The following is a 26475-nucleotide window of genomic DNA, read 5'->3' as shown; positions in this document are numbered from 1 at the left end:
TTGTACAGCGTCTATTATTTTCAGTGTTTCTATTTAAATTTTACTTGAAGCAATAATATATAATAGAAAAAGTCTTAAAATTTTCGGATAACGCTCGAATCTTTAGAAATTTTTGTATTATATGTATTTTTTAAAAATATTTTTACAATTTTTAAAATCATTAAATTAAGAAAATATGTCGATCAGAAAAATTTACATCTGTCAAAAAGATCAAGCTATATTTACAGGTTATATAGCCTTAAAATTATATTTGAAACCTTGTTTATGTACTTTTGTATATTTTTCATATAATTGGTACTGTATAGAGATTAAATTAATAAAAAAATGAGATCCCAGCTGCGCTACTTATAATAGAATTCAATTTAATAACGTTTCGGGTGCGTCTCTGAATATTTATAGTATATATGTCTTGCCAATAAAATAAAATGTTAATAAAACGAATCACATATAATTACTCATTTATTTTAACCTTTTAGTACAAAATAAAACTAGTACACAGGGATACATCTCAAACCTAGCATTTGCAATGTTGAAAAGTCCGAGGCTTACGACAATAAGTCTTCTCATTTGTACTATTTTAGACACTAACGTCACACTGATTAGCTCATTTCCCCATTAAAAAAATAAAGGTTAGTCAAAACTGAATAATGTAATCACTCTTGGACTTAATCTCGAAACGCTTAATTGAATGCCAATATACACTACCTTACTACTGGTACTTTAGAACCGATTTAAAAGCTAACTTATTTTACAAATACACAATTTTGAGGTTTGGAGCGGCATTGGTGAATTTTACAGGCACAATCAAACCAGTGCACTCCAATGTTTATAATACACAAAACGACCTGTTATATAATATTATTATTGTTAGATTTTATCGTCTGTATAAAGATAAATTAAATTAGTGCATATTAAAAAGTAATATAATTTAGGCCACTATAGATTATGACAGTTTATAAAAAAAAAGTTTAATAAAATTAGAAGTCGTTTATGTATTATAATCATTATAATATCTTAAAAATCTCATTCACTGAACGCAATTTTTGTCGGTCTTAATTATAACCATTGCTCATGTTTTATATTACTTTACACTATCATATTAATATAATCTTGAAAATTCTTACTTACGTTTTAATAGTGCACCAAACGGATATGGACATTTATTAAAAAAATAATTACAACACGCAAGAAAAGAACGAAATAAAGTTCACTTTCTCATAAAATGTCTCTAGCGTTTAATCTACAAATTTTCAGCGAAAGTGATAACTGATTAAAATACAATAGCAATGCCCATACCCAACTCTTTGAATCCCTTTACACAAATACATGCGTAAAGCTGCCAATTATTAAATATATAAAATCTTATTAGGTCAACCTTTAAAAATAAATTTAAAACTTTAAATGTTGTATTAATACAAAATAATTTTAATAAAACGGGCACTTAAAACGAGTAACTAACAAACATATTCATGAGAAAATCGTCTTCATTATTATAAGTAAGTACATTTTCACAATATTTTTAATAATACAGAAAAAAGTCAATAATTATTACATAAAAACATTTAGTATGAAGATTTTAATTTTAACTTTGTAAAGCCTTATTGCTAAAAGGCGGATAAATCTTCGTGAGCTTTTAATCGTGTAAAAATTACATACAGGAATATCGATATAGCGCCGGTGATTTTATAACTACGAAAACCTCGAAGTACATAGACCCTGTTCTAGCAATAACTACCTATAATTTCTGAATAGTGGCTTGCATGCATGTTATACTAATATCTTTTTACAGTGTTAATAAGGCATTTATTTCTTGGTTTGTTTTGTGGCTATTTATTTTAATACAAGTATGTTCTATATCGATAAATGAACACTTATAGGTAATTAATTATTGTTTTATCGCAATTATTTCACAGTATGTTGACACCAAATATATATTCTAAAATTGAACGATGAACGTTATGCATGCTAACCACGATTTAACACCGATCGTTTATTACCAGTAAAGCCCAAAGTAAGGATATGTATCTTGCTTACATTTTTATATAATAACATACAAATATAAATAATAATCATACACGACGGATATCATATTTGTAAAAAAGGCGTATATGTGGTACATAATATATAAAAACATTAAAAAACATAAAAACTTAAAACACATCTTTCAAAAACCTATTTTCGGGCTTTAGCTAGTTTGATTGCGTCACATGGCTAGTTAACCTTTGCATCAATGTAATGCTCTTTTGATGTTTTTATACCCCATTATGTTTTTTTATGTTTAGAGCAAAGTTGTCATTATTATCTTTCGATAACATATTTAAGCATAATATGCAAATATTAATTTTGGCACAACATAATTGTAAGTTTTATTAATTGTGTTAATTAATATCAAAACATTGGAAGTTTCTTCATGTAATTTTAATGATAGCCATTTCTGATCTGAGAAATGTTTTATAGATATTACAAAAGGCTGTGATTACTTATGTTCGACGGGATACGTCTTGTTATTAAATTTAAATTCCTGGAATCTTCTTTGAAAAGGTAAAATAAAAAATAAAACTTTTTAATATCTGTCTCATGTGTAATTGGTTTGAGAAATTGAAGACTCCCATAATTGAGTTAATTATTTTAGAGAAAAATTAAAAAAATATTATTATTTTTTGAACCAGATGATTCTATGTAAAGCCCTTTAATACAGTGTTATTGTTTATGCTTTTAGTATTTTAGACTTTATATAATAATTATTCTTTTTTACAAATTATAGTTGAAAGTAATGTATAGAAATAGTTTACACGAGAAACTGGTGTGATTTTACATAATGTAAAAGTTTGGCTTTATTTAATCACTAAGTAATAAATTAAGTACCTTCATTCATTCATTTTATACTCATCCAATAGTTACAACGAACGAAAAAAGATATCTAAAAATGTGATTTAATGCATGTAAAAATGCTAAATGACCACTAAACAATTTGTATATATTATAATTGTTTACATATCACATGTTTTACGTAAACTTTTGTATTGCATGTATCTCAGATAATCACCCATCAATTAATTCATGTATTGCTTAAGGCTTATTTTACAACTACAATTCTGTCACGTTAAGAATGTACCATTAAGGCAGCGGTTATGATGTCGATATTAGGAAGATTCTAATATTTATATCATTATTATAATTGAAAATTTTCAAATGTCGACCACAATTTTACTAGCGTTTTATTTAATTATTAATTTATATTTACAATTTATTTATTAACACACGTCATCGAGCTTTAAGATTTCTCAAAGAAATGATTCACATTATTCAGGCTGAGCTCTCCATAAAACATCAAAAACGAAACACAAAAACAATAAACGACCGATGCGAGAACGAATCGCACAGTTACCGAATCATGTATTTCGAACACTAACACCTAAATGAACACATGAAATACAAATCCGTCGCGGCGCGATAGACGTTCGGGCGTGCCGTATGAACGACGACATAAACCTAATATTGAATAATTACAATTCTTAAACATAAAATAAACTCATTAATATACATAATTACATTATATATTCGAAAAAAAAAAAAAAATTAACAAAATTGATAGTCAACATTCGAGAGGAGCACGATCGACAGCAACGTTGCGAACGCGATCGAAGCGCCTCTCGAGTGGCAGTGTTCGATTACGCTAGGCAGCGGCGAGACCCGCTAGGAGCAGCGCTGGTGCGAGAAGTGACACACGTCGCAGCGCTAGATGCGCGGGCGTCACATCGGCGGCCGCTCCCAGTCCACGGCGGCGGGCGGCGGCGCACCGCTCCACGCGCCCCACCGCTCGCGTCGGAAGAAGCGCTTCTTGAAGTGGTGCGGCGGCTGCGGGGAAGGCGAGCGCGCAGCGCTGGGCCCGCCCGCGCCCGTCGCGGCCACGGCGGCCACGCGCGCGTCCGTCGCCGGGCCCGCCGCGCGCGCGTCACCACCGTCGGCGGGCCCGCGGGCGGCCTCGCCGTGCCCTATGCCCGAGTCGGGCGACGTGTTGCACGCTTCGTCCGATCGTCGCCGTTTGTCCTCCATCGCCGTAGAAGCGAAAGATATTATCTGATCGAAGCGAAACGCTATTCGGTCCTGCCACTTGCTCTCTTCGACTTCCTCGCCGCCCTCGCCTTCTGAAACGGTCGAGACATTCATAAGTTCCGGTCGTCCCCCTTTATATGCGCGTGAGTTGTAAGGACCATAATGTCACCTGGAGGCCGCACGGCGTCCGGTAACTCGTCGACGAGAGGGGTGGAGGTGTTGGAGTGCGGGTCGGGCGGCGGGGTGCGACGACGGCCAGCGTCCTCGGGTTCCGGCGCGCCACTGGCTGCTCCTGCATTGGTGCCACGCCCACTCCAATATTCTGATGCTAAAACTCGAGCTTGCAGACAAGCGGCGAGACCTATTTGTAACAAATACGAAATATAATTTATTTTCCATATTATTTTCATGGGGATACAAATACAAGTACTTTAAAGAAGCGTTTCATAATAAATATTGGAAGTTTGTAGAAGTTGAAGAGTCATTTGGACTCTTACCTTCGAGCGGTTGATTTGTAGAGACGGGTTCGTGGTAGCGGGCGCTCATGTTAACGGTAGCGTTAATAATGCTCTGATTTGATATTTCTAGCGTGCGTTCAATCTCTCCGTTAACAAGGTCGCCGATGGTGCGAGCACCGGGCGCTGCAAGCCTTTCTTGTGACAAATGTCGGCGGAGGGCCAGTTTTGCCGGAGAAACCTAGACAGACAACCAACAGAATTATGTACATATAAATATATTCTCAACAATAAGTAACTAATAAATTTTATTTATATTATTATACTCAAATTAAGTAAAATTTTTGCAAGATAAAAAAACCATTTTTAATTTTATGTGTTAAATATGGCTCTTCAGCTGAACGACCGAAAAGCATAAAGCTATAAATAGTGCAATTGTGTTCCTGTTTAAAGAGTGAGTGAGCCAGTGTATAGGCACAAGAGACATAACATCTGAGCTCCCAAGGTTGGTAGCGCTCTGGCAGTGTAAGGAATGGTTTAAATTTTTACAGTGGTGACCACGTCCCACCAGGTGGCCCATTAGATCGTCCGACAACCCATGTAATAAATAAGGAAGATAATTGATGATTTCTTATTAATATAAACCAACCTGCGTATAGTCTGGTTGCGCGGCGTGGTGGTGGCGCAGGTCAGAAACACGCTGCTCGGGATGCACGTGTGGACGCCCGTCCCGCCGCTCGTAGCCGAATCGCTCGCGACGCACGTCGCGCATATCCCGCGAGTCCCGCACGTCGCGTACGTCCCGCAGTGCGCGTGAGTCCCGCACATCCCGCACGTCCCGCACGGCGCGCGCGTAGGGCGAGGTGGCGGGCGGCGCGGCGGTGAGGGCGGGGCGCGCCGCATACTGCGCGCCGCCATGCCCGACGCTCGCCGCCGCCGCCGGCCGCACGTATCCGTTAGCATACGCGTGGTTGGGAACCGGCTGTCGCGGCTGACACAAAAAAATCCGAAATTAAGAATGGGTATAGCCTGGTATAACGCAACAATACTAATTATTGATAACCATATAAGAATTAAAACACATTTAATTATTAATTGTTATTATTTTTTGGACATGCATTTTGTAATTTTAGGCTGAGTACCTTATTTTGGTATTTAGGCAAGTCAGACGTAGAGAAGAACGTCAAGAACATTGCAGAAACTCGAAACGAAATCAAACTGATCCCTCCTATTAATTATGGCCTACTCCTTAATATGAAGGGACATTAACCAAAAATTGTGATTGTCTGTATTTATTTTTTTAAATTAATTTGTATATAACATATTTAAATTAGTTAAAGCTGTTCAAGTTCAGTAGCCTCCCTATACTGGGATATACGCGTACTGAACATTTTTTTAATTATGAATACTAGCAATATGATACATTCTGCATATCAATCATAGTGATCATTAAAATAAAATTAAAATAGAAAAGTATATAAACCTCAAGTCGTGACGCTTTCCGCTGCTCTTGATCTTCATTAAGCACCGATGTAATTATACTTTTGAGCCTGTCCTCGAAATTAATCACTTTCGGTGACTCCTGAACTTTGCCCACAACATTGAGAGGTTTTTGTGATTTGACGGGCGACTGCCTCGCCAGCGGCGGCGGCTGGACGCTGCGTTGCGGTTGCAGTTGCGCGCGATGTACGTGGACCGTCTTTGATTGTCTAAAGATGATTTAGAAATATTTTACATTAAAATAAAATATTATTTCTATATAATCATAATATATATTTTTTTTTATGTCATTGGTTGGCGGACGAGCATATGGGCCACCTGATGGTAAGTGGTCACCACCGTCCATAGACAAAGGCGCTGTAAGAAATATTAACCATTCCTTACATCACCTATGCGCCACCAACCTTGGGAACTAAGATGTTATGTCCCTTGTGCCTGTGATTACACTGGCATAAGGGACATAACATCTTAGTTGGCACAATATACATCTTATTGAACTATTTCAGGGTTTAATTATTATATCAAATATTCAAAACATTTTAAAACACATAAAAACCAAGCAGAGGTAGATTAATATTAAAAACGAATTAAGTAACTCTAAGAATATATGCCTAAAAACAAAATTAAATTAAAGTTATGTAAAAAAACACAATGACAATTGATTATATGTAATTAAAATAAAATAAAACACAACAGTACCTTATTGTGTCTAATATAGTAGATCTAAGGTTTTATGTAAAATATAATAGTGTTTGAGTTACCTGTGATCCATATGTCGGTCTGGTTCCCTTGCATATCCGTTGACTATGACGTTCGGTTTTGATATCTTCGCAGCCTCTATCTGTCGACCAGTTTCTAGAATTTTCTGTGCAAGAATTTCGGGGTTCTGTTCTTCTATTTTACCCACATCTGGCACATCTGGCCAGTCTTGGGAACGTGATCTGTGCTCTCTTGACTTCCTAGGTTTTGAATTGACTGTGTGCGGCTTGACGGTGGCAACTGGAACCGTGGGAGTCATTACTTTTTGCTCGCTGGCCCTTTCCATCTGAATTATCTCATTCTGCAGATGGCCAACTTGTGCGTGAAGTCGTTTTCTATGTGCTAACGTGGCCGATATCTCTTTTAAAATACAATCGTGTGCTATACTTTGTGTTATTTCTACATCTGGAGGTATATGTCCTAGCTGTCTATACTTCTCCGTTATTTCATAAGTTCGTTGTTTCACTAACATAGCCTGTTCAGCCTCTATACTGTTTACCTGAAATATGTCATTTCATTAGAACAATACCCATCGGCGAATAATCATATTTAAATAGTCATAAACAAATTACCTGGGCCTGCAATTTACTAGCTTTACTCTGCAACTCCTTATGGCGCCCCACGATCTCCTTCGCCTTCGCCAGAAGATCGACAGTGTTGTTAGCGTGAATGCCAAGCTCGCTCATACGCGCTTTCAGTAGGGCAACGCTGTCGCTAATCAGCACATTGATCTGTTTATCCAACTGAGAAGCACGGGACTTCAATTTTTGATTTCTCTCCTACATAGCAAAATAAAGTCCAATTACTTTAAACATCGAAACATATGTTCGTTCAATAAACTCGAGACGAACAACGCGAAACGGGACGTACCTTTTCCTTATCGATCTGGTTGCGTATGTCGGCGGCGTACTCCGGCGTGTTCATGCGGCGGATGAAGGCGAGGTACTGGTCGCGGAACATGTCGAGCAGCAGCTGCAGCGAGTACGGCGCGTGCGGCGCCTGCGGGATGTCCAGCTCTGAGTGCAGGCGCTCCGCCGGCTGCAGCTGCACGCCCAGCGCCGACAGCCGCTGCTCCACGCAGCCCGGCGGCGGCGCCGTCACCTGCAACCACAACGTCTTCAATCTCCTCCCTACCACGCCGGGGACGATCGAGTTCAGGAGAGAAACACTAACGGCGCCATTGTGCAGCGTGGAGGCGAGCGTGGTGGAGTGCAGCAGGTCGAGGCCGGCGATGGCGGCGGGCGCGGCGCGGCGGCGCTTGGCGCGCGCCACGCGACGCCGCGCGCCGCCCGCACTCGCGCTGCGCTTGTTCGTCGCGCGCCGGTTGCGGTCTGCGGGCCGAATTATACAATCGTGTGACTTCTGTGAACCTTTAGCGTTGGTAAAATATATTGCCCACTTTCATTTGCATAATCATCCGATTGCCACGTTTTAAAATGAAAGGCAGATTCGTTTTAAAATATTGATAGCGGGAACTCTGATATAAGATTTTGCGATACTGACTGGAGTGCGGCGAGGAGGCCCAGGGCGCGCCCCACTCGCGCGGCGCGGGCTCCGGTCCGGGCGGCTCGTCCGTGCCGCTCGACTCCTCCTCGCTCTCGTCGCTGGAGCGCCGCACCACCCGCCGCTTGGCGGCTGCCGCGGCGCGCGCACGTGTGCGTCCCACCTCGCCCCTGGACACGCTCCCGGTTAATCAAAATATTTGAAAGCTGCTGAGAGAGCGAGATCGGGCGAGTTGCGCGGTGGGCGTACCTGATGGGGCGCGGGCGCGCCAGCTTGCGGCGGCGCTCGGGCAGCGAGCCGGTGCTGTGGTTGCTGTTCCCGTTGAGCAGGTCCGGCGTGGGCTGCCGCGTGGGCGGCGCGCTGGCGTTCCTCTTGTCGTCGTCGCCGGCCTGGCAGCCCTGTGCACAGCGGACATTCACACGTGCCGTAACTCTATATTATCTTTCGTTACGCGTTACACAAAATACCAATTACCTTTGACTCGTCGTCGAACGAAACGTTAGTTCCGATATTTAATGTTAGAATCTACATGAATTCAGTACTTAATTATATTTCGTTTTATAATGCGATAAACGCGAATGTACTATGACCGATATATACCGACCAGTTTTACACAATAGATTATATTGTTTTGTTTTTTACAAAATATATGAATGATAAGTATCTGCGATTATTCTCTACGACAAATAAATATATATTTGTACATAATTAGATTGTGACGAGTATGACCCGAATAAACACATATCTCTGATAAATATATCATAGAGCTACTTATAAATGACCGTGCAATATAATATTATTATACATTAAAGTGAACAATAAGAAAGATTATATGATTGGAAACAGACCCTTTTGCTGACCTTGAGTTTCGGATTTTTCAGTCTTTGAAAGTATCTCTCCAATTTGGTCCTATCTATTATGTGTAAATAGTAAGATACTGGTTTTCCCGTCCACGAGACAGAGCCCTTGAGCGGCGACATTTCGCTCACGTGCATGATGGTCCCTATGTCGCTCAGGTTTCTATCTGTTATCCTAAAGTTCAGCGGGCAGAAACTTTTCGAAGATACAATTTTGGCTCCATCTTTTAAATCTGCGAATCTCTCTTTCAATTGGTGATCGACATGTGGACCAAAAGCGAAATTGTTGACAAATACGATGGTGGCCGAATTTATTTTCTCTCTGTGCTCATCCATCAAAAAGTCTCCCTTTATTAATTTATATTCTCCATATTTTTTGCCATACCATCTCATCCACATTCTAAAGTGTAAATCCATGCTCTGTAAACAATCAGGAATATAATTTTAACAAATCTTAGGAAGTTATAAATAAGTGATATTAAATTTGACATAACATAATGAAGTTAACGTTATCATTGTGATAATCATCGAAGTAACTTCAATAACGAAAGTGTTCATTGACGATATAGTCAAAAAATTATGCTTTTTTTTTAAATAGGTAAACATTTTGTCGATAATTTAATAACTTTTGAATAATAAATTCACTATTAAAATGCCGGGTTAATGGACTAAAAAAGTAAAATTGAGACTTCTTAGAAGCCGACTAAGAGGTAGGTATTCTCCAAGTAAGCAGCCCGCCCAGCCATTCCCACATTGCGTCGCCGGCATATTAAATCGAATAAATTAAAACGTGTGATGATATAATAAACAAATGATACACACCTCAGCATATTTGCTAGGTACTTCCGCCTTCTCGACTCCGAAGCAGATGCGGCAGGGCGTGGCGGCGGCCATCTGCAGCACCACCTGCCCCACGCCCGAGCCGAGGTCCACGAACACATCCTCCGCTGTTATATCGATCTGATCTATCATCTGACACACCAATTCGTAGGATGTTTCACCGTAAACCTGGAATCAAAACACAAATGAAGAGGAACCTGTTCATATTTTACAAGTACATTATATATTCATTAAATTGGATTATATTGTTTTTGTTTTTTTTTTAATTTTTTGTGATGATATAGCTTATGTTTACGATTGTACGATAAGTTTAGTTAAAGGTTATATATTTGTTTATCAATATTTGTAATTTTAGACTCAAAAGCTTGTTATGAAATATTTAATGGGGAAAAGGTGACAAGGTTGTTTCATATTAAATTTGTAATTAGATAATTAGACATCAATTTTTGTTTTCTAAAACACATTATAAAATATACAATTAAAAAAAAATAGTGAAGAATTAGTACCTCGGGTGAAAAAGGTTCATATTGGTTTAGTTTGTCAGGATCCGACACAGCTTGGTTGTATGTCTGTTGAAGAATGTGCTTCAGTAAACCTCTCGAAGGATACTTGTTCAAACGCTGGGCAGGTAAGGAAGTACCCTTTTCCTATAAAAAAAATATTAAATTAAATTAAAAAAAGAATGGAGTTATTCCAGTGGTTCGAAGACGACTATCTTGATCGAAGATTGCGGGTTCGGTTGATGGTGCTTAACATGTAGTAACCAACCCGTATTGGAGCAACGTAGTGACATGAGCTTTGAATCATCTAAGAGAGAGAGGGAGAGAGAGAGAGAGATGCCTTAGCCTGGCAGTGAAATATCAGGCTGTTGCATTTTCACAATGAAGAAAATAAATACGACATAATATATTGTATTATAACGATTTCATATGATTTATTTGAAATTATTTTAAAATACTTCAATTTTGTTACTACCTTCTTTATATCAAACGTAATTCAGTACATTTTGACGAACAGACGTATATTCTTAACGAAAACGAATGTAAACAAATAAAGCTATATTTATAATTTAAAGTTTATCAATGAATAAAGAATTTCAATAAAAATATACTTTTCAGCCTTGACATTGACAACGTCAAAATGCTCGAACGATAAAAGCACTTGATCGCATATAGGAACAATGTAGTTAGCCTTGTGTTCGATTACGATTCGTGATTGATATACCTACACAACTATTTTAATGGACACGGTAACCTTTATATTTTTCGAGCATACTAATATATTTACGGATATAATTTTATTATTCATAAGTGCATTTATCATTTTAAACAAATAAAATGCGTGCACCTTTCTACCCAATTAAAATTCAACTATACAAAAGTTTACTCAATCAAATGGATGATATAGAAATGCATTATCTTTGTCACGACAATTTCATTTTTATTCATACTCGTATAATATTCGAGTTAATAAGTAACCGCTACTGCTGTTTTATTGCATCTGCGGTATTCATCACAATTGTCTATTGAGTCGAGTGCATTAACTCATGGAATATAGTACAATTATAAGTAAACATTTTTTTAATAAATGCAATGACCATTAACTTAAGGACAAAAACAAACAACTAAACACAAATCAGACTCATTCAGTGTGTGCACGAACTATTTTAACACTCAACTGTATTAAATATTGTTTTGAACGTTTGATTAATATCTGAACCCAGTGAAATGTAATGCAAGCGAATAAAAGCTCAACATAAACTATAACTAGGTCAAATACTTTCAGTTTTCTGGGGCACTCTTTTTACTTTCCACGTTATGACTTTTGTATTTTATATTTATAACATTTTACTATTATTTAGGACGATAAAAATAATGTCATGAAGTGTCATGAAGTCTACAAGTTTACGTTCCGCGGCTTTGTTCATGTGTATTTTGATTAAGAAGATTAATTGTATATCAGCTAAAATACCATCCGCCATAATTATTAGTTTATTTATTAATAACATTACTGTCGGATATATAAGTTCGGTAAAAATCGGCCCTTATTCTAAGTAACAATAATCAATTTTTCGTCACAAACACTGTTCACTCGAATCACGTAACATATCTTCAGGCCTAGACCTTATGCCATAAACTATTTTCTTAGAAGCAAAAAAAATAGACGAGAAAATATTGTATTTACAAAAATGACCTTTATACTTTTATTAATTACCTATCGAATTCCCGTGATTTCATGTTTACTAAATACTTTTTTGACGTATAAAACAAACAAGTTTATTTTTAAACTTTATCTATTAAAAATCAATACAATTACAGTGACTTATACAGTAAATATTTAGTAGCCATTATTGTCATACTCTGTAGGTCCACCATTCTTATTTTTGCATAACTCTACGGAATAGTTTTCATCCCAACGTTGACTATAAAATATAAAATATTACTAGATTTTTAGATATCTACTTAAATAAACACGAATCAATGTCCCATACTATTAGAGTCCGAATACTAAGCACTTATCATTTGTTATCAGTCATTAGCGCTATCAGAGTGAGAAACTGACTGGTTGTTTTGGCGGACTTTCTTTTAACGTAAGAATCGAAAGTGGTTTAAGCCATAAAAATACACTTCATGCAAAAACAAAATTTATATTGGTCTCGCAAATATGCCAATTGTTTAGTATTCTGCGTGTCTATTAAATTTACTGAAAGTAATAATTTAAAAAAAAATACATCATTATTATAAGTCTAATTTATGATATGATCGAATCGCTCATCAATAGTATTTCAATATTGAAATTGCAATATACTCTTACTTTTTAAAATGATTATTTAAATATGCAAAATAAAGCTATTAATATTGGTAAATGAATTAAATGCAGCTTTTCAATAGTTGGAGGTGTATATTTTAACGAAATGGAGCCAGTTCGCGGCAACTGCGGCGGTGGGCGCGTGGCCTCGCGCGTTCCTTGTTTACGTTCTGCAGGCATTTCATTCATGCATCCATCGTTTTAATATTAAATTGTACCTACACTTGTTTTAATGTCAGTAGCACACGCCACATTTAATCTTAAATATGTATCGGTTTAAAAATATATAATTACACATATAAAATGAGATTGACTGACTCCATTTATGAAACATAATTTGCTCCCTATTTTTATACTTGTTGATAAAAAAAAAATTAAAGGTATTACTTACCACTAAAATAAATTCGTATTATTATTTTTATTGAATACTGAGGTAATAATTAAAGCAATATAACAGTAAACGGTATCAATACAATAATACCAGAGGTCAAAAGTTAAATTTGAAAAAAAATATTTAAAATTTCTGGCAGATATGTAATATTTTTGGAATTTAATAATTGTTGTATATGAAAAATATTTTTAGTTAATATATATGTAAGTAGATATTTTTTTTTAATTAGTAATTTAACGTAACAATTTATTAAAAGAATAGAGAGATTTAAAATATACAGAATAATTTACTTATACGTAATAACCTAAGATTTATCTCTCGATATGTAAGTATTAAAATTCAATTTAATCAAATTCCAAGAGCACAGCGACGCTAGCGCAACCAAAAAAAGGTCATTAACACTACGTGAGACATTCGCGCTGGCTCAATATTGCGGTCAACGCCCCCAAATACGACCCGTCCTAACATCTATTAAATTATAATTCGCAGTTAAATCATAATTAATAAATTGTATTTTTCAAGGTATAAATCAAAAACAATTTTACGGCGAACTATGTTTGTTTTTTGATCATAATATCAAAACGAAAACGCGAATAATGCCTAATTCTCAAACAATGAACGAAGGCAATCAACTTTTAGTAGATGCCTGTCCGCCGCTAAGGTCACTCAACTCGAAGATCGACACTAATGTCGATGACTGAGAGTTTGTAATTCAAAGACTTTCACGGGCGATAAATACACGTACATTGCGCACTTTCTTGTTGAATATGATAACGCTATGATAAATTTCACAGAGTTTCCAACTTTTTTTCTATTTGCTCACCTTAGCCTTTGATGAAAACTATTCGGAGGAACATAAAAACAATTGGTTTTCGCTTGGTATACTCAAAATATCGTTCAACAAGAATTGGTCCGATTTCAAACTTGTGTTCCTGTATTTATTTATATATTGCATTTTATGCCAATTGATAAAATCTTAAAGTAGGGGCAAAGTAAAATAAGCTAAACATGAGGTGATCCGTATAATATTATGAAGCAGAAAAATATCTTGTTTTAATTCACTACTCGCGTTACAAAGGTCTATTAATTTTAAAATTGAACATGTATTAAATTAACCATGAGAACGGTTTTAATATTTTTTAATTCTGAGGTAATAATATATAGAAAAAAATTGTAGTTACAACATCTACGTTATATCTTGGTTTTATTTTTAATAAAAATAATATTGAATTTCCCTTAAACTTAAACATATTAAAGGTGCTTAAGACTATTTTATTTTAATCATTGCTTTTTTATTATCCCTAGTTGATGTTGAACATTTTAAATTTTATTTAAAAAATAATAATAGATATATATATATATTTATGTAACGTAATCCATGAAATATAGCAAACATATAGTGCACATACATATAGATCGTTGCAAAACATCTGCATTGTGAAAGGGCCGAGGTCAGGGCTAAGAGTGTATTCAAAAATAGTGGGGAGTGCAAGATATTTGCAAAGGGGCATTAAATTGTATAGTACCGAATGAATACGTACATACATGATACCATTTCATTGAACAGTAATGACAGCGATTTAAAAAAATCTTGGCAACACATTATACCTACTTCTTTAAATGGAAGTTTATATTAATATAGGTTATTTTCTATAATAACTAGCTAATCCCCGGCATCGCACCGGTATAACGGTCTACATAAAAAAATATTGATGGATACACCGAAAATGTTCTTTTTTTTGGCCAGGAAACATCGCAGGTGCACTCTGACAACTCACCTGACATAGTTTCATCACAATCGGAAGGATGGTTTAGAAACGCATAGAGGACAAACATATGAAAATACATTATCATTTATTAAACATATATACGATTACGATGTAATTATAAAATAGCACGTACGACTACCGCGTAAGGCACTTCCTAGATCGTAAGCACAAGGTTGCGGACAGTTTAAGTATGCGCATAGTAGTCATCGATCACTTGGTGACATCATGACCGAATCTTGTTTTGCAGTCAGCTAATATCGTTGTATTGGGTTTAGATTTGTTATCAATCATATTCTAATTTTTAACACAATACACTAAAGATAAATCAACGAGTACTTTAAACTCAACTATATAGTAATCTATTATGGTAAAATAGTATCTATTTATAAAAATATAATTGTATTTAAATACCAATTTAATATATTTTGTTCATGTATTCTACGTTTCTATTTCTATCGTCCATTGGCACTGCCCGGTAACAATTATTTTGAGCCGTCGTATGTATAAATAACCTAAAAGCATATCGCGGTAACAGGATAGCTTAGTTTGGTACCAGCTAAAGATCCACCTAGTCAACATAAGTATAAATTACTAAATATGTAACTGTAATCATTTCAGGAATTTTGTCAATAACAAAATATTTCGTCAATAAAAGCAATATTTAAAAATGGAAAAAAATACTAATTCAGTTAAATTTATTGCAATTAGTAATATATTGAAAACATCCTAAAAATAATTTGGAGGCATCCGAGTCGCGGTTAGAAATTGTATGCGAGTATAAATAGAGGTAGCCTCGTGCTATGTCTGCTTCGACCATCGATCGTTGCGTCCTCGCCGCCATCTTGGCCCTCGTATCTCCCTCCTGCAGTCCGCGCTCCACTCCCCTCTAATGCCCCTCACTGCCCCACATTCATGTTACGTTTTGCACATGCTACACCATATGATTTTTGTCTTAGAAACATTAAATCTGTATAAGTATATTAAAACTTTTTGACGTCAGTGAACAGAAGACTTCTGTAGTATATTTTATATGTCTAGTATTTTAAATTAAAAAATATATAAAAGAATGACACTCATAAAATCTTTTTAATAAATTATTGATAAAAAGTTACAATGTTGTTTAATTTCTATGTTAATGTAGGAAGTGTATAAATAAACGAAGGTGACATTGAAATATTTTTCCGCGGCCTGGAAACTATGCCAGTGTAGTGTTTGAATGTGAGAGAGGGAAGCAAATGTAAAATGAATCATGTTCACTCTCGAATGCATAATCTCTTAAAAATAGGACGCACAAAGTTTTTTTTTTTTATAATTATACTGTCATGGTATTTCAAATTATTCATAGTAAGTACCTTATACAGTTATATGCCCATTGTATATAATTGTTCAAAAATAGGACAAGTTCGTGTCAGACAGTCAGGTGTAGCCGGTGTAGGGTTCCGCAGTTATGCAAAGCATGAAACTATTTGTGTGGTGTTTCTCACGTTTTAGTCGCACGTAATATACGTATTGTATAACACGTGTATTAATTTTCGTTATAATTTACGTTGAAATAATCAAAGGATGCTTTATGTTAGTGAACCACAAAATATATTGTTATAATTATAGATATAGCTCTTGCTCTCTTTTCCTCCGTCTGCGACTCTGCGTAACTGTTCTTCTGTGTCACGAGTGATTACCTCAATAATTGTAATGTCTCTATATATAAATTAATTATTAAACATCATCATGTAGTACATCGTTAGGTGTTATATAACTTAAACGTGTATGCCGCTTCGGTTCATTCGACCGACACGTACTCAGTCGCTTTTGTTACTTCACTTCTTTTAATATTTGTTTCTTGTACCATATTAAGGGTATCATTTTAATGTTCACATGAGCTAAGCATCGGTGGTTTCATTAAAAATTTCAACATACAAATATTTTCTTCACATTTTGCATTTAGATATAACTTTTATAGTTTGACCTAGATGATTTTCGTTTCGAAGACGAAAATAATTCAAGGAAGCGCAATAAAACCGGGAATTAAGGAAGTTAGAGAATGCTTTTGAATTTGAAGGTTTCAAAATATAGGACATGTTGAAGTAAAACTGTGCTTGTTCAGACTTACGTAGCAATTATTGTGAAGGTGAACATCACTATACAATGACCTTCTCAGATAACAACGCTAATAGTCTAAGATAACAGGCCCTTTGAAAAGACAATTTTAATAAAAAAACGTGTCGTGTGTTAATCACTGTAAATCAAATAGATATATATTTTAAGGTTTGTGATATATATGTCGAAATTGATTACACAGTTATACTATAGCTTTACATAACGTGTTTATTGTTGCATTTTTGTGTATCATTGAAGACTCAACGAAGCCAAAAAGAAAAAATTGTATTTAATAAATTGTTATATATAAATCTCTGGTTAATTATTGATTTCTGAAAAGCCGAAATGCTGTGTTAATGAATCCTAAACGAAGATTGCGGATTAAAGCCTGTGCAAGCACAAGTGTGAGCTTTAGCATAGTCTGTGGCTATAATTCATACCGTGCGTGACCTTCTCCTCAAAACGAGATGACATCTTTGCCCAGCATTAAGATATTTACTTAATATTACTTATAAAAAATTCACCAGAAAAAAGTTATTTTATAAGATCAGATTTTTCATAAAATAAGAGATGTTATTCATTCAGTAGAATATTGATATATATTTTTGTTATAAAAAATTACTTACCAACCTTAACTTACCTTACTAACAAACTACTATAAATTGTAACTTTTAAGGCATAATTGCGCATACAAATTTATGTATAATTAAAAAGATTATAATGTATGAGGTATTGCTCTTGTTTATTATAATAAAGTGGAAAATCATCGGTCGACGATTATATAAATTGCAATGATAATGTGACGAGTACTGTTATTATTAATTAGATTACGTAAAGTGTCAATCAATAATAATCAAATTATATTATAAAACGTGCTATCAGTTAGTTATTAATATAATAATCAGGAAATTTAAGCATTATATAATACTGGATTATATAAAAAACGTGTGACTATATGCAGACAAAAACAACGGTCGGTGTTGTCGTCTAGTGTGGTTGCACCGGCCGTTAGCAACTATCCGGCTTGCTTTTAATAGTGCAGGATATCGATCGTACGAGGACGTAGAACCCTACAATATCAACTTTTAATACTCTCATGTGTATATCGACTTACAACTTTTGTAACAACAAACTTTCTATTCATGTAATTGTAATAGAAGTTTCGAATTATTTTACTATCTTTGTACTGATATCAAAATAATAAGTAAAGTTATTCAATGTTGTTGATTTATCGGTTTTTCATGAAAAACACGTGCCGATGTCTGTTTATGAGAGCGTAACCGGACTGCGCAAATTATAGTTATTCCACAGATATATTTTTTTATTCCGATCCAATACGTGGACAACGAGATTACAAATAAGCAATCATACAACATATTTATCGAAGAAACTACAGTTACTTTACCAAATCAAAGTGATTTTAAACGAGTTTTAAATAGTAATTTTAATATAAAAATATTCAATGTATAATTACCAAAGCGACAACAGAGTCTATGGCGCGGTTGAAGCGATCGCAGAGTGCTCTCATACTTTCGTATGAGTGGGTGTCGTAATCGCTTAGGATATTCTTTTCCAATGCACCTTTCATCTCTGGTAAGTCGTCGCAGACCCACCTAAACAAAAAAAATATGTATAAAAAATTAATCTATTATTTAAAGATACACTGCATGTTTTGACTTTTAAGCGAGTAGTTAGAAGTCTAAAATTAAAATGCACCAGCTGTTTTTATCACCTTACACAAATTACATATGTTTAACCTTTATGCAGTTCAATAGCATGGTGGACAGGTGTTTCCATGATAGCAAAACGTCAATCTACTTGCGTCCTGTTCCGACTACGTGTGAGTCAAGAACAGGCTTTTATCGACATTCATTTATTTACAATATATAAAACAAATATTTTAATCATTCGTATAAAACGCTATAAATTATCTCCTACCTATAAACCACTCATCTCATTCCATCTTTTAAATATGATGTTTTACTACGTTGATCTAAATTAGAAAGTTCAAGAAATGTAGTTCACATACTTAAAATAATTATGGTATATTGTCTATTAATTTTTTTAATTACGTGGACATTATACCAATTATCTCAAATTTTGTGAACGAAATATTAACATAACATAAGGGATATTAGTTGCTAAGCTAAAACATATAGTTAAACTACTACTAAAAGATTAGAATGAAGACACGATAATACATTTTTACGTCTATCTACTGCTATAAAGTGGTGTATAGTCTAGCCATATGTACATCCAACAATGTAAATAAACCAATTATATTCGACTTTGTCATTTTTTACTTCTAATAGACATTCCAAAATACTTTGCGTTGTCGTGGACGAGTAAACTTGCTAGAGGGCAAATGATCATTACCGACAATATAAGGTGTTGCTGTTGGCGTTAGATTAGAGTAACTATTTGATGAATGAGTCATATCTAACCTGGCACAATATTATATAAAATATACCAGGTGCACAAACATACACACTAATAATACTAATTAAATATTATGTAATAGTTTAGCTTCGAGATTATTTAATGTGCAGCTGTCAATATTTTTTACTCGTCGTAATCTTGCCCTTGAAAATTCAACGATTTGTGTTTAGTAACTCGACATTTTTTTAAATATCTAACTTTTACTATATTACAATTAATTGAACAAATTCGAAAATGAAAATAAAGACGGCATGAACTTAGAAGACTGCGTGGAATAAGAGAATATTCTAGATCCAACAAAGAAATATAAAAAATACACCTATCCTAATGTAATTATTTAATTGGGGTATACAAGCGTTTACTGATTTTATAATCAGTCGTCATTAAATTAAATTTTAAATCAATCAATCACTGATAACTTCAATCGATTCAAAGATCGTTAATTAAAATACATACTTTAAAGAAGTATATGGGTAAAGTAAATTAACACCTTTCTATTCCCGTAAAAAATATGAACTGACGAACGGCATCCCGCAATCGCATAAGGGATTTTTTTATTAACCCTGTTGTATGTATTGTTCCAGTGTTTATAATTTTCGTTTAAAATATAATTAAATCTTACAAATTGAAATATACAGAATCTTGACTAACTCTTTTCAAAATTGTTTAATAGATTTCATAAAAGCTTGTCGATTTCTGTCCAAAATTTTCATGTTATGAAATCTGATTGCGGTAAATAGTGCGGGTTTGATAGGCTGATTAGAATGTATTGTACTGTAATGGACTGACCGAACTGAGTACTGCAGTACTTTGTCTAAATTTATTGTTTAGGCATATATTTCTTTCCGATACCGATAGTTTTCTTGTACTTTATTTCTGCGTATAATTCATCTCGCGCTAGTGAAAATTGATTGAATATTTGTAGCAAGTATCCCAGCAATGGGACAAATAAAGTTAATTTACTTTATATAATGTTCACGCCACGCCAGGATAAGTAACTGTAAGTTCAGGTATTCAAATGATATTTTTAACTAAATATTAAATGGTCGCAATACTTATATTAGTAATTATAACAAAAAACGTGTTTGTAGCTTTGACTTAGTAGCTACAAAAGGGCATTCCTGATTCGCATTTCAAGGTCACAATGGAAGAGTGAACGCGTCCGGTCGAGAGGAGGTCGCGGTCGCCCTTACCACCCCGACCGCCCGGGACCGAACGGGTCAACTTGCCAAACTAGTTCTTTTATTTCCGACCTGCATAACAGGTGAGCAGTAAGCGTCATGTCTTCATAATTCCAATAACCCGTGTCACATGGTTATATACGAAACATTTAATATTGAACAATGTTAAAATAAATAAGTATGATTAAAATTGATTAACATATTATAATTTGTATTGTTAGCATTTATTGTACATTGTAATTAAAATTGTAAGCGCATTGTTTTTTATTCCAGGTCGGGCAATAGGGCTACGTAGCAAGTAGGTAACTCATCGGTGCACGCGAAATTGTTTCGGGCGGTCATCGCCCTAACGTCCTTCGTGTTATGCGAACACTCACGCAACGTTAATTATTAGAGCACATTGTCATTTCAACTACGAAACTTTGTTTGATTCTTTATAGTACCTACATAGTTACAATTACAATTATTCCTAATACATACTTTATTTGTGCATGAGCTATACCTTACTTGATTAATTATAAGTAATATATTCATTAATTTTCATACCTTATTGTTTCGACTATTTCTAAGGCTCCATCGTGTTTGTCCTGCAACAAAAAAAATATCTATATATTCACACTTTTAACAATTTTCTTTACCACCTACATTTTCTTATTTAATTTCTCAGTTAATGGTTCAAAAGTCTACTGTTATCTAATTTATTTTATTAATAATCTCTTGAAAATTAAAATCATTGTGCAAATTAATCACTAGAAAATCAAGATACCTCTATAACTAATGATAAATTAAGTTCTTTATGAAAATTTCTGATTTTAAGTGAATCAAGAGCATGAAATTCAATGTAATTACCTATTGATACTAAACTATTGGTAAGGTCATATGTGTTATTAACGGCTTTGGTCTTCTACCATAGTGAATGATCACATTCTCTATTCAGTCTAATGACAGCAGTCAATAAATGGATTAATTTAAGAAAAAATAAATACATCTGATGTAATTCTTGTATATTTTATAGGTTTAATAGTATGTAAATATGTATGATGGAAATGGAAATTTAATCAATTGTTAAATATGTTTTCACAAATATTAATGAGACATACTTGATAACAAACATGCAAGTAATTTAAACACTTTGGGGTAAATCTATTTTTGATATTGAGGTTTATGTATCTCTTCGAAGATATTAATACTTGTGAAAATTTAATTAATTTGTATATTGTATATACAAAAATTTAAATTATATATTTTAATATAAATTACCATTCTTTATACAGTAAAAGGTAAGGTATATTTTTCATATCATAGTTACATTTATAATTAATATCAAAAATATCAATTATTAATATTATTGTATGTTATTTTGTATGCATCTTCTCGAGTTGTTTAATAATTTATTTATAACAAATGATGATTTTAAAGGAAAAATTTATAAATTCATATTAATATGATTGTAAATTGTAACACAAGAAAGCTTGAAAAAAATTTTTTATATTAATATAATTTCTTTACAAAATGTAAATTATGCTTATAATGTAAACATATTATTATACTGTTCAATACTTTTCAAATAATATTAGATAAGAATAATAAAAAACTTTGTGAATATGTAACATTAACATTTATGTGGTGTCTGTACAGTTCCAACATATATACTGTCATTGCTCTACTGTTACTATTTACATTTTTAGGTAGTATTGATATTAAACCAAAAAAAATGTATGTCTCACAGCTGTGCAAATACCTCTACTACTCTTGAGAACAATTTTGGAGTTTTATTAACAAGCTATTTGAAATATGTTAATATAATATTATCACATCTAAATAAACAACAGTTCCTATTTAATTATCTAACAGACAGAATTTCACTTTCCAGTGGTCATTTTAGTTTTAAATTGTTTGAATGATATATTAATTATCATAATAACCTACAGGATGTAATCCTAAGCTACAATCTCAGTGTTTAAACCATTTGTTTAATATTTAACTATTTTTGTATTATAATTTATGATCTATTTTCAAATACGTAAATGTAAATAAAAGAGGACGGTTAAAGACTACGCAACAGTGTGTACATATCTAAAAAAAGCCGACACCTTGACAAAACACGAGGTCAATACACTCCACAATACAAGATCCATGTGATTAGACATTACAATAAGATATTTTGTTTTATTTATTCAATATAAAAACTTTAATATAAAGGACTAAATTTCATTATATACTTAGAAATTAGCTGTAATTTGTCTTAACGCAGCGTATCTACATATACGCACCTAGTTGTTTAAACTATTCATTATGACAGCATTTCATACTTTTTCATTTAGGTTTATTTACAGACATGAACATTATTTACTTTAACTTAATTTGTCTGATACGTATATCTACAGAACTATGTTTATGTTTTTCAGTATACAACAATTTTATTTCTTACCGAGCCATGACCCGATGTAAGGGGCCATGTATAAACAACAGGTTCTGCGCCTGCAGGAGAGTGCAAGCGTAAATCCAAAGCCATGATAAGATAACCGCTGCATTAATGCACACTCTTTTCACTTATACACTAAATTTATAACTATAAACAATTGATATTAACATAATTTCACTGCACTTTCACACACACACACTCTGAACTAGGCTGGGCGCCATGTTGAAAATAATATCAATCTAATCATGGCCGACAAATCGGTGTTGTCATCAATGTTTAATTATGGTAAAATAAATTATAGTCATAAATCTAATAAATATAAATTTAACAATAAAAATATTATATAAATTTGTGTATGCAATAGTTATGTATTTCTGTTATTAACAATGATATTGTAATTATTATGCTTCAACTACATACGATGACATACATGTGAAATGTACATATTATTGTACAGCATGTATATATTTGAGTCAAAGTTGCAAGATACTATCAGATTCAAATGATCAGCTCTATATTTGATTCGTTGGATTAAAAAAACTTTGCTTGAATTATAATATATATATTATTAATTTTATAAATATGCGTACTTCTAGACTGATTATTATTCGACAAAATGTTTCTGGCAGATTTGATTTACTATATTAAAATATTATTACTTCCTAAAAAAAATACCAGTACACATGTTTAACTTCGTTACATTAAAAAAAAAGATGTAATAAATTCAAATAATTAAAAAGTATTTCTAGTTAAATATGTAATAGATCTGTTTTTATTGAGATCATATTCAATTATATGTTGTATGTGTTATATGTATTAATCATTATCTGTGCACATCTCTTTGATTTAGAAGAAAAAAATCGATTATCTGGGTTTTCATTCTTAAAAATTGAAATTCACTCTTCGCTGTTTATAATTATTATTTTAAAATATAAAACACTAACATTTAAACCGTAAAATTTAATAATCGTCTGTGAGTATTGTTTGAATTTTAATCGACTAAATATAATAAAAAGTAAAAATAAAAAAATGTTTTAAATACATATTCAATTAATTTTAAAAACAACATCAGTAATACACTTCTAAAGTTTTACTTTTATAATTTGTACATGGAATATTACAGATACCACTAGTTACAATGTCTGATTCGGAAGACGAAGAACGTAAAGTTCGAGATTTCAAAGAAATTTCAGAAGAAATAGAACGATGTAAAAGAAATCCTGAAACTTCTGGAATGTTTGTGTCTGGTTGGGATGACGCAGATCAAGATGTAAATCTTGTAAAAAATCCCAAAGGTTAACTATGTTTTGAACTAAATATTGAATATTAGTCAATATAACATGTTTGAAAGTATAATTACAATCGAAGTGTTTAAATTATTATTTCAGAGAATCCAATCGATCACATTTTGTGGGCTGCTGAAAATGGGGAACTAGAAACCCTTCGAGAACTTGTAATCAAACAACCAGGTTTGGTTCATGCAAGGGATTCTGATGGTTATACACCACTACATAGAGCTGCATACAGCAACCATGTAAATGTGATATCATACCTACTTAGTGTAGGAGCTAATGTTGGGGCTAAAACTGAACTTGGCTGGACTCCATTACATTCTGCTTGTAATTGGAATAATTATGCTTCTGCCGCTAGATTGTTAGCTGCTGGTGCTAATCCAGGGGCTTTATCTGATGGAGGTAAAGAATTTTCACATATTGTTTAAACTTTATGTGTTCACTATAATTAACTAATTTGAATGTTTAAAGTTCCAAATCCAGCAACCAAATTACATTTAAATAATACCTATTAAAATAACACAGGTAAATTTTTTTTGCAGAACAAACACCTTTGCATTTAGCTGCAGCAATAAGTCACTGTAAATCAACATTGCTTGTCTTGTTCATAAGAGAAGATGTGGTAGAAATAGCTCGAAGACCTAACAATTCAAAAGAAACTCCAGAACAACTTGCTCGTGGCCATGGAATTTATGCACCTCTCTTTGAAATGGTTTTACCAGCAGCTTGTTTTATTCGTTCTTTATCCTTTACTTGCAATCCACATATAAGAAGTACTTAAATACTTGAAGCCATGGCACTAAAGACTCAGTCATTGATAAATAATTTTATTAATAATAACATCTATGGCTTAATATAAAATTAATATTTTTTTAGTATTGAATTATTTTACATTATATATATATGTATGGATACAAACATATTTCAATACAAATATAGCAAGTGCATCAATCTGTATAAAAAATCATATACAATGTTATTTATATTTATCAACATCAACATAATAATTATGGTAAAACCTATGTCATTGGAACATTAACATACTCATAATAAAAATAAATAAAAATAAATTCAAAGTACACTGTGACCATAGCTTACACCATTATTTGTTACATTTAACAGTGGAATGATATAATTTATAACACAAATGTAAGATACAAGACACAAAGGTGTTAATTGACAGTGTTACCACAACACAAAATGCTTTTTGTGTTCAGATCAAATTGTAATGAATATGTATCAAGCAGTAATTACAAAATTAAGAAGTAAAAGTGAAAATGTGCTGCTAAAACATAACATTTATTTAAATGAAATAATTTTTAAAACTATACATTTGCATGGCCAACTACAACACTTACTATTCAGAGTGTGTATTGTTAAAAAACAGCTTAGCTCTAGACGAGGGATTTGTTGAATGGTCCAAAGCACAGGCACAAACTATACTGCTTTGTTACAATTTTGTGGATTGAAAAATTTGATACCCTAGGTAAACAAGGTATTTGTTTCATACAAATGTATATCTTTATATATATATATATTCTGTACATGTGTATATAGCTGAACTCTTCCTAGATCATTGGACTGATTTAAATGAAATTATTTGAGTGGATCCCTGGATGGTTGAGTTTGGACCTAGTTCACTACTGGGATCCTATCATTGGGAGATTAATAAAATTATTTTTAACCTAGACCATCAGAGCTAGGGGTTCGAATGGACATATATATATTTCTGTTTTACTAAATTGCATTTCTAAGTAAATATATTTAAAAGTTTATATATGTTGAAGAATAGAAAGAAGCATGAATAACTTAAAAAATAAAGATAAGTTATATACAAAAATTAAAATCATTACAATATCACTGGAAACTGATCTGTACTATAGAGGCCCTCCAAAATAAGTTACTTAAATAATATTTTTCCTCTAACATTTCTTAGGATCTGTATAACTTTTCCATTGTAATCTGACAAATTGTAATATTTAGATACGATAATAAATCGAATCTTAAAAAAAAATATTTGTTTTTTTTAAATACACAATTTTTTTAAAACAAAACCAAGTCAATGTTTTATTTCTTTAAAATGTAAAATAAATTGCTAGAGAA

The 26475-nt window shown here is 33.3% G+C and overlaps 2 protein-coding genes across 4 annotated transcripts; one reads left to right on the top strand and one right to left on the bottom strand.

Moving 5' to 3' along the window:
- Positions 1–446: 446 nt before the first annotated feature.
- On the bottom strand, positions 447–23302 carry LOC125067616 (histone-lysine N-methyltransferase, H3 lysine-79 specific). Of its 3 annotated transcripts, none has more exons than XM_047676334.1 (17): positions 23087–23302; positions 21202–21242; positions 18510–18648; positions 10477–10617; positions 9953–10138; positions 9122–9550; positions 8523–8671; positions 8274–8443; positions 7944–8101; positions 7641–7871; positions 7343–7549; positions 6773–7269; positions 5995–6220; positions 5161–5502; positions 4554–4752; positions 4226–4417; positions 447–4148 (listed from the first exon to the last, which is right to left on the bottom strand). In XM_047676334.1, the coding sequence occupies exons 1-17, from the start codon at positions 23168–23170 to the stop codon at positions 3754–3756; spliced, it is 3786 nt and encodes a 1261-aa protein (XP_047532290.1). In that variant the 5' UTR covers positions 23171–23302; the 3' UTR covers positions 447–3753. The 3 variants fall into 3 exon arrangements, with proteins under 3 accessions (XP_047532290.1, XP_047532371.1, XP_047532450.1); XM_047676415.1 differs by having other exon boundaries at positions 447–4145; XM_047676494.1 differs by having other exon boundaries at positions 9134–9550.
- A 695-nt stretch (positions 23303–23997) lies between these two features.
- Positions 23998–26386, top strand: LOC125077173 (ankyrin repeat domain-containing protein 49). Its single transcript, XM_047689013.1, has 4 exons — positions 23998–24053; positions 24204–24375; positions 24469–24774; positions 24915–26386. Exons 2-4 carry the CDS (start codon positions 24219–24221, stop codon positions 25151–25153), a joined length of 702 nt encoding a protein of 233 aa, XP_047544969.1. The 5' UTR covers positions 23998–24053; positions 24204–24218; the 3' UTR covers positions 25154–26386.
- The last annotated feature ends 89 nt before the right edge of the window (positions 26387–26475 follow it).

Source organism: Vanessa atalanta, chromosome 1, assembly GCF_905147765.1.
Source record: "Vanessa atalanta chromosome 1, ilVanAtal1.2, whole genome shotgun sequence".
Taxonomy (NCBI): domain Eukaryota; kingdom Metazoa; phylum Arthropoda; class Insecta; order Lepidoptera; family Nymphalidae; genus Vanessa; species Vanessa atalanta.
Note: the sequence above shows the minus strand (reverse complement) of the source record. Positions and strands in the feature narration are given on the sequence as shown.